The sequence below is a fragment of the Pogona vitticeps genome, chromosome 12 (assembly GCF_051106095.1).
Source record: "Pogona vitticeps strain Pit_001003342236 chromosome 12, PviZW2.1, whole genome shotgun sequence".
NCBI classification, from domain to species: Eukaryota; Metazoa; Chordata; class Lepidosauria; order Squamata; family Agamidae; genus Pogona; species Pogona vitticeps.
Genome location: NC_135794.1, coordinates 10,656,170 through 10,664,653, shown reverse-complemented (window position 1 = coordinate 10,664,653; position 8,484 = coordinate 10,656,170). Strand labels below are relative to the sequence as shown.

The 8,484-nt window shown below is 53.9% G+C and overlaps 1 protein-coding gene across 1 annotated transcript; it reads right to left on the bottom strand.

Annotated features, from left to right (window-relative positions):
• Positions 1–306: 306 nt before the first annotated feature.
• LOC144584527 (uncharacterized) lies at positions 307–3,675 on the bottom strand. Its single transcript, XM_078380838.1, has 5 exons — positions 3,467–3,675; positions 2,520–2,622; positions 1,837–1,902; positions 1,379–1,556; positions 307–863 (listed from the first exon to the last, which is right to left on the bottom strand). The coding sequence occupies exons 1-4, from the start codon at positions 3,566–3,568 to the stop codon at positions 1,381–1,383; spliced, it is 447 nt and encodes a 148-aa protein (XP_078236964.1). The 5' UTR covers positions 3,569–3,675; the 3' UTR covers positions 307–863; positions 1,379–1,380.
• Between the last annotated feature and the right edge of the window lie 4,809 nt (positions 3,676–8,484).

Sequence of the window (8,484 nt, the reverse complement as noted above, 5' to 3'; positions counted from 1 at the left end):
TAGGGATGGGAAAGGAAAGAGGGAGGAAAGGAGATTAGTTAGGGAAGGGAAAGGAAAGGAAAGGAAAGGGGGAGGAAAGGAGATTAGTTAGGGATGGGAAAGGAAAGAGGGAGGAAAGGAGATTAGTTAGGGATGGGAAAGGAAAGAGGGAGGAAAGGAGATTAGTTAGGGAAGGGAAAGGAAAGGAAAGGAAAGGGGGAGGAAAGGAGATTAGTTAGGGATGGGAAAGGAAGGAGGAAAGGAGATTAGTTAGGGAAGGGAAAGGAAAGGAAAGGGGGAGGAAAAGAGTTTAGGTAGGGATGGGAAAGGAAATGTTTAGGAAAGGAATTTAGATAGGGATGGGAAAAACCCACAACAACCATCTCTATATATTTTTTGTACCAAATTGGAAACCTCTGATTTTTGTCTGGGTTTATTTGATCAGTGTGACCAGAAAGTTTAATCCCCCTCAGTTTGTCTTCATCTTATTATTATGGTTTTTTTAACCTATGGTTGTGCATCTCGTTTGCTTTGGCGTTTTTTTCTTCAATGATCTAAATAATTTTTCAACAAAAGAACATTCAGGAAGAAGAGCTGCCTTCAATCCCTGACGGATTCCAGTTCCTCAGAGAAGATCAGCGGTGGACCAAACCTGCAGAATTCATTCGTTACCTGACCTTCTCTAGGCCAGAGGAGGATCTGAGAAATGGCGAGGAGTTGGTACCCTCAAACCTGAGCCTCTCCCTTCTTTTCTCAACATCGAATCTGTCGGCCTGTTCCTCCAGTCCCACGAGTCAGTTCTTGGATCTCGTCCGATGGTTGGCGAATGCCCGGCTGTAGAAGTTCTCTTTCATGGGGTGAAGCCTTTGCTCTCGATGGATGGCCTGGAGGAAGAAAAGAGCAAGAAAGCAATGGAAAGTCTGCGGAGAGGCCCTGGAGGGTCCTACTGATGTTTCCAAGGAACGTTTGAGCTCACTTCCCCCCTTTGTCAATGAAGCACATTAACCCTTCTTTCTAAGGATCTAGTGGTGTGATCACACAAGGAAAAAGGTCTCCATTCAGGCTGCCTGTAGAGTAACCCGGCGCCCTCACTTTCCCGGCTCCAGTCCAACCCCGATGCGTGTCCAAGGTGTGCCTTTCGGGAGGAGCTCAGAGAAAAACGGTTGTAACAAAGGAGAAATTACCTTCTCCTCTTGTGCTCCTGTTGAACCCTCCCCGCCACCTCCACCTCCCCTCAAGTTGCTCCTTCCTCAACCGCCGCCACCACCACCGCCGCGGCCAGAGTTGGTTATTCGGCCTTCTCTCCCACAACACCTGGGTGGAGTACTTCAGGAACGCCATGTAAAACCAACCCTGGCTTTTAACACTGTAGAAAACCGTTTTAGAACCACATACGTACATTTAGTGCCGGCGAAAACCAAGTAGCCGCCGGTACCATGTGGCTGAATTCTGAGTGGTGCTGCTTCCACGCGTGGCGTTGTCCTGAAGCTCTGCCGTCTTTTGATGGACGTGGTCCTGTAGAGCTTCCGCTGCTGATTGCAGGGTTGTGCTTGCGTCCCCCTGCAATGGGGCGAGTTCTGAAACAAGAGGTGGGCAAAGCATCCATGGATCAACCCTGCATTAGGCGGCCAATGCGGGAGCTCAACGCTTGGGCTTCCTCCAGACCCTCCGGAATCCAATGTCTGGTCAATGGAGGGTCAAACCTGTATTTTGTGATGGGGCCTCCTTCTGGAAGCGAAAGGAATCTTCATCTTCCCTCCCTTTCTTCCCCCCAACGACCCACCCATTTTTTCAGCAAGGAGAGAGCACTGAGGTGGGCAGCGAGACCCGATGGCCCCCATCGCTCCCGTGCCTTACCGGTGAGAAGAAGCTGCAGCGTTCTTTCGTGTAGCGCTGTGACTGGGGTGCTCTGGAGGAGGGCTCCTAAGGGAAAGGCATGAAGGGAGCAGAGGGTCAGGTGGCCTTTCCCGAGGGGAGGATTTGGACCGAAGGAAGCGCCCCTCCCACTATTCTCCCTTTGCCCACAGAAGCTGCTAGATGGGATTCCTTGGAAGTCGAGAGAGGGCTCGACCCTTCCCTATAGTGGGAATCCGCTTGAGGCTGCTTCCGACACCCTCACTGAGCAGGGGTTGCAGCACGAATTCCATATAAAAAGGAAAACAAAAGTTGGAGAGGGGTTAATGAGGGAGAAGAGGAAGCTGGTAAGACCCGAAGCGTGACAGAATTGACCCCCTGGAGAGCACATGCATTTCTGAGGGAAAACTTCCGTAGAGTTTCCAAAAGAAGTGAAGAGGAGGGAGACTGGGGTAGAGGGTAGCTGGGCGACATTTGAGCCCGGTCGGTCGGCACTTCTTAGAGGTTTTGAGACCCTCGTAGGTGTCTCTTCCCTTCCTCCGGCCTCCCTGACTTCTGGGATTTGTGGAAGGGCCCTTCAGATCCTTCAAGAGACCATCTTCTCCCTCAGAACTGCTGCCCAGCCCGGTGGTTCAGACCTCTCTTTGGGATTCCCCGCTGGGCCGCTCAGAGGATTGTCCGGTTACCTGAGATCTCCACAGCTCTCCTTTGGAGCTCTTCCTGCCTGCTCTGGAAGTAGGGCACAAGGTCTCTCTGGAGGCCCATGCTCAGGTGGGGGCACTCTTGGACCTAAAGAGGGATGTAAAAATCACTTCAGTTCGTTGTGCCGCCCAAATCCATGGTCCAAAGAACACCATGATACTCCTGAGGGTGGCGGCACGGATTTTATTCAAGTCTTGGGCCGATCCCTCACAATGCTGTGTTGCCTTTTTTGAAAGAGACACTTTTTGGGTGTTTTTTTCCTGATTACTACTGTACATGTCAGTAAAACCGATCCATCCCTTTTCCAGCTTACGAGAACGGCCAGATTCCTTTCAGGGGTTCTGTCCTCTTTGTTCCTCACTTGCCACATCCAATCGACAAGGTCTCCGTCTGCACCTCCGTGGTGGAACCGGAGGCACGACCGGGCGTGTGGGTGCAACGGGCCCTGGCACCTGGTCTCCTCGCCGCAGGGAGGATGGAAAGCCAGGCTTCCGGAGTCCTAGTCCACCGCTCTGTCCACTACATACACCACCCTGGGTTCTCTGTGGGGGACGAGGGAGTGTGTCCTCTCGTCCCTGCGTGGCCGAAGGAGCTGGATTCGGTTCCCGCCAACCTTCCAGAGAAGGCTGTCAAGGGGTAGCCTTGGAACCAGATCAGAACCAGCTTTTTTTCTTCATTGGGGAGTTTTAGTAGGAGACTCGTGTCATGCTTTTCAAACACTGCAACCCTTTATGATTAGATTTCAACTTTGGTGTTGTTGTTTTTTAAAAATTATAAAAGCCCCCTTGGAACCTTTTGGAAAGATGTGGCCAATACTTTAGCTGGCAATGACAGTCTACTTAGGCTTGGTTAATTCAAACTCCTGTCCCTCCCCCGCCTTCTCACTCCCAGTCCAAAAGCCTCTCTTCCTCCCCCCTTCTCTCTTGCTCACTAGCTGTTGGCAGAGAGCGTTTATGTTGCTGCTCTCGGTGGTCTGGTGCAGCTGCTGAAGGTGTCTTTTGGTCACAAAGGGCAGACACTGCAAAAAGGCCATTTTGCATGCCTAAAAAAGGAGAGGAAAAGACAGAGAGTGGACTTTCAAATTTCGGATGTACGCATCATACGAAGATAAGGCATGCACCATACACACATAAAGCATCCATAATGCCAGCAGGTCGATCTACAAGCTTTCCTCCAAAATCAGGCCAGCTTGAGTGCTGCTCATCTTTATCTAGCCCAAGATCACATTGAGTCCCATTTCAGAAAAGTCTGTTTGAAGCCGTCTTTGTCCAATTTATGTATTTGAAAAGACCTCTTGATACAAAGTGGGTTCTTAAGGAGGAAAGGCCTTTTCAGACCATATCGCCTCAGCTGACCCCTGGATGTCGGACCAGGTTGGAGGCAGCCTGACTTCCCGGATGGGCCTCCTGTCCTTGAGGTGCTGGTCAGGGAGAAGCCTGGTCTCCCGCACTCACCAGCCCAGCCTTCCGACAAGGTCGGATGTGCAGCAGGGACCCCCCTCGAAGAGAGGGCCTTCCAGGTGTCCTGGACCAAAGTGGCTGAGACTTTCTTGCTGAAACTCAGCCCTCGGATTAGAACAGAAATCTCAGCCATCCAGCTCAGATCTATTTCAGAGTGTGGAAAAGCTTCTTTACGGGAGGAAGAGATGCAACATCAACCACTGCCCCCCTTTTTTTTGGCATGGCAGCTTCCAGACCCCCCCCCCTCTCCCTTACTCCCCTACAGTCCAGTCCAAAACAGCCATGTTTCCGTGCTCTGCTCGCTTGGTGCCCCAATTCCCACACTGTGGGTTTCTCTATTTCCCTGAGCTCCATGGGGACATCCCCAGGCGCCATCGTCTCCTGTGCAAGGAGCAGAACCAAGCGCCGAAGAAAGGCTGGCTGAGCATTCTGCAGTTGAGCAGAGGGGAGGACGGAGGCCCAGCCAAGGGGTCATCGGGTCCCGTGGGATCCTGGGACTGTTGCTTAGAGAAAACCCCCAGCATCCTCTTTCGGGGAGGTTGCTGGCACTCGGAAGCTGTCTCCCAACCAGGTCTCTCTGGCCCACGGACGGGACGTTCGAAATAGGTTTGGGGACTTAGATCAGAAGTCATTTTGTCTTAAGAAGGGAAAACATCTTGAACATTCTCAACATCCTATGTAATATCTACTTTAAAAATACATTTTGCAGGAAAACAGAGAACTATACATATGTAACCAATGCCTTAAAGCTCCAGTCCTACCTCTGAGATGTTGGGGTTTGGGTCGCCCTGATAGATAAGCAAGAGTGCCAAGTTCTCTTTCACTAGATTGGCAAAGAAGGTCTTGTACCCCTGCTTGGCCCGGGTGGCCAAGGCACCGAAGAGATGGAACGCTGCAGCACGGATAGCATCGTCCTCCTAAAACCGGAGAAAGACAACACTTCACTTTCATGGACAGCAAAGCCACTCTTTGGCAAGAGATCCAAAAGGCACCGCAACGTTTTGGCAAAGAGGAGGAAGGCCCCGGAATCTGCCTGGACAGACCTCCCCTTCTCGGCGCCTCGCTCACTCGCTTGCGGCGCTCACCAAAGGAGGGCTTGCCTTTTCCTAGTGGAAACCTAGGGCGACTGGCATCCCTGGGAGGCTCCTTAGGAGCAGGTGAAGGTTTCTCCCCTCTTAGTGGAGGCCCTGGCTAAGGGGATGGGTCGCCCTGAAAGCTGAGTTCTTCCCTCATGGGGTGGAAGAGAGATTATGAAGTTTCCAAGGGCCTGGGAAGAGGAGGAGGAGGAGGAGGCAGGCTCCCCTGGTGCCATCACAGGGAACCACTCCACCCACGTGGGTCAGTTCAGACTGGCAGCCCTTTTGTCAACGTGGACAGGCAAACCTCTCCTGAGCAGGGCTTGTAAAGCGGTGGGTATCTGGAGGGGGAAGGCCCTCGTCCGCTGATGGCATGGCTGGCCAGTCTCCAGATTTCTGGCCTAGCCCTCCCTGGAGATCCCTGGGATGGAACTTGGGCTCTGGGTGATGGTCTCTGTCTCCGACAGATACTTCAAGCCCCTAAGAATTCCCTCAGTCATCCTGACACGGGCCCTCGTGGGACCGTAGGATTACGATCCCTCGATGGCCGAGGAGCAGGCGTGGAGGGAGGAGAGCAGCCGACTTTGTCGAAGTCTGTTTGAAAATAACAGAAGATCTGACACTCGAGACGGGTTCTCGGCCTCTTCTCGGCGGGATCTACCGAGGATCTTGTTTCCCACCCGTGACCAGAGAAGCCTCTCTTGTGGTGAGGATCATCAGCTCAGAAACCGTCTCTGGGCGGACAGTGGGCAAAGCTAGAACATCAGCCACGCCTGGGAAGGGGAGATTCGGCTCTCCTGAGTCAGGGAGGGAAAGGGGGGTGGGTCCTTGGAGGGGGGGGGGACGGGCATCCACTTACCTCAGAGAGGTACTTGCTGGCCCTCCAGCAGAGATCGCGGAAGAGGAAGGCCACTTTCCCCATCCTCAGGCACGGCAGAACGAGCGCCAGTGCCTCCAGAGCTTCGTCAACCGCCGCGCTGTCCCGGAGGTGGTTGAAGAGAAGGATGAGAAGGTCCTTCTTCAGTCCTTTCACCTGGAAGGAGGAGACAAGACCAGGACCCTCTCTCAGCCCCTCGTCCTTCCCCAGAGCCCGCTGGCCAGAGGAGGTGGCGGGTCGGAGCCCAGGCCTTCTTCCCTAGCGGGCGACCCGCACCTCCCAGGGGCTTCCCTTCCGAAAAAAAGCTCGCTTTCTGCTCTCCCAGAAGGTATTCTCAAAACGGGTGGGTTGAAAGGACAAGGAAGGCGATGAGGAATCCAGGCGAGGAAGATCATCCTGATCAGAAGAGGTGTCTGAGGAAAGGGCCGGCTGCCTTGTCTGCTTTGGGGATTGGCACCGTGTCGCTGAAGACGGGCGTGGGCGCCGCGCAGAACCCGGTGAGTGGACTGCGCGAGTTCTAAGGGAGCGAGGGACCCTCGGTGGCACCTCTGGGGCCGCGCTTCATCCTCGTCTCCCCGGGAATAGGACTACGAAGTGCCCGTCTCTCTACTCGGCAGGAATGGAGAGCCGGACAGGCTTCAGCTTTTTAGTAAACAGAGGATGGGGGGGAAGAGGTCATGGTTGACCTGACTTGGTGCCGGAGGTTCCCACGACCACCAGCCCTTGGAAGGCTGGACCACCACAGGGTCCACCTGAGATTGGCCTTTGGCCCTCCGTGGATCCACCGAGGTGGACTGGAATCCAGGAAAGGGCACCAAAACCCTTTCTTCTCCAAAGTGCCCTGAATGTGGATTTTCTTCCGTTTCTGGCGTCTCTGGATTGGTCCCTGCTTTTATCCCCAGCGAGGAGGGAATGGGGAGGGTGTGTCTTGAACCCATTACCAGCCCACGCCTTTTGAAACAAGGGCCGCTCCAGGGGGGGAAGGGCTGACCTGGTCCGGTGCCACCAGGAGAAGGCGGCCAAGGCTGCGCAGGGCCATGCGGCGGATCCCGGCGTTCTGATCTTCCATGTTCCGGATCAGGGTCGGAACGAAGGCCCTGAGTGCGGCCCATCGGGTAAAGCTGGGCTCCTGAATCACCTGCAAGAGTTCGAGACGTTCGTTACACCCTGCGTCCCTGAGCCCTTCGGCCTCCGGAGCTCAGCCTTCTGACCCTGCCAGAATCAAGGGACTCGGAGTTTCAAAGACGGACGTAAATCTGGCCTCATTTGTGTGTGCAAGAAAGGACAGTTTCTTCTTCCTCATTCCATGCGGTGGCCCTATATTTCTTGCCCGTTTCATCTAGGGCAAGTCCAATGTTCTCAGCTGAGGGAGGAGACCTCTGCCTTCCACAAGGATCTGCTTAGCTCCGTGGGCAAGTACAGAACCAGAAAACAGCCCCAGATCCCCCCCCCCAGTGCCCCAACCCCTGGCTCTCACCTCTGTGAAGAGAGAGGTTCCTGCGAGTCGTAGCTTTTGTGAGCTGGCATCCATCCAGGGGAGGACGTCCTGGATGACCTGGTCTTTCAGCAAGCCGTTCTCCAGCAAGCACCTGGGAGAGAGGATGAACAAGGGAACCGTCAAGGAGAAGACCAGCTTCCACAACTGCTGCCCAGGGAAGGAGCCGGGCCAATTGGACTTGAGGCAGGGAGAGGTTGCCCTCCGTGGGAGGAGTTGTGGGTGCAGGTCGCCCTGGAATGCAGGAAGGGTGGCCGGATGCGTGCATGAAAAGCGCCCCACAAGTGTGAGAATGGGAGGGAGAAAACGGATTTTTGCAGACATAGAGGCAGGGAGACCAGTAGAGCTGAACAGCAGGAGATGAAGAACTGTAACCCTCCATATTTATGAGCCAGAGCGTGAGCAGACCTGGAGAACCCAAAGGAACACAAAATCTATTGACTTCAATTAAACTCGTGCTTCCTCCTCGCTACACCTCTCACCTGAGCACAAGTACCAACAGAATGAAAAAGAGGAGTAGAAGCTGAAAGCCAATGGACAAAGAACTAGCTTGCTTGCTTGCTTCCATTCATTTCCTTCCCTTTCCTTCTTCCTCCTTTCCTTCCTTCCTTCCTTCCTTCCTTCCTTCCTTCCTTCCCTCCTTCCTTCCTTCCTTCCTTCCTTCCTTCCTTCCTTCCTTCCTTCCTTCCTTCCTTCCTTCCTTCCTTCCTTCCTTCCTTCCTTCCTTCCTTCCTTCCTTCCTTCCTTCCTTAATTTCCATCCTTCCTTCCTTCCTTTCTTCCTTAATTTCCATCCTTCCTTCTTTCTTTCCTTCCTTCCCTTCCCTTCCCTTCTCCTTCCCTTCCCTTCCCTTCCCTTCTCCTTCCCTCCCTCCCTCCCTCCCTCCCTCCCTCCAGGTTTCGATTTCCCAACAGAGGGAGAGGGAGGGGAGGTGGGGAGCACTTTGGATGGGATGAGCTTCTGGGGGTGCCACCACCCCTGCCTTTCTGTCATCAGGGGAGCAGGAGGGGAAATGGCAGGACTCCGTTTCCCACAGGGGAC

Excerpts from the sequence above, each read along its gene's own strand:
- LOC144584527 (XM_078380838.1), bottom strand. The coding sequence starts at position 3,568 with ATGGCCTTTTTGCAGTGTCTGCCCTTTGTGACCAAAAGACACCTTCAG. Across the intron at positions 1,903-2,519 it reads GAGAGCTGTGGAGATCTCAG|GAGCCCTCCTCCAGAGCACC; the intron begins GTAACCGGACAA and ends CCTTTCCCTTAG. Across the intron at positions 1,557-1,836 it reads GCTGCAGCTTCTTCTCACCG|AACTCGCCCCATTGCAGGGG; the intron begins GTAAGGCACGGG and ends CTCTTGTTTCAG.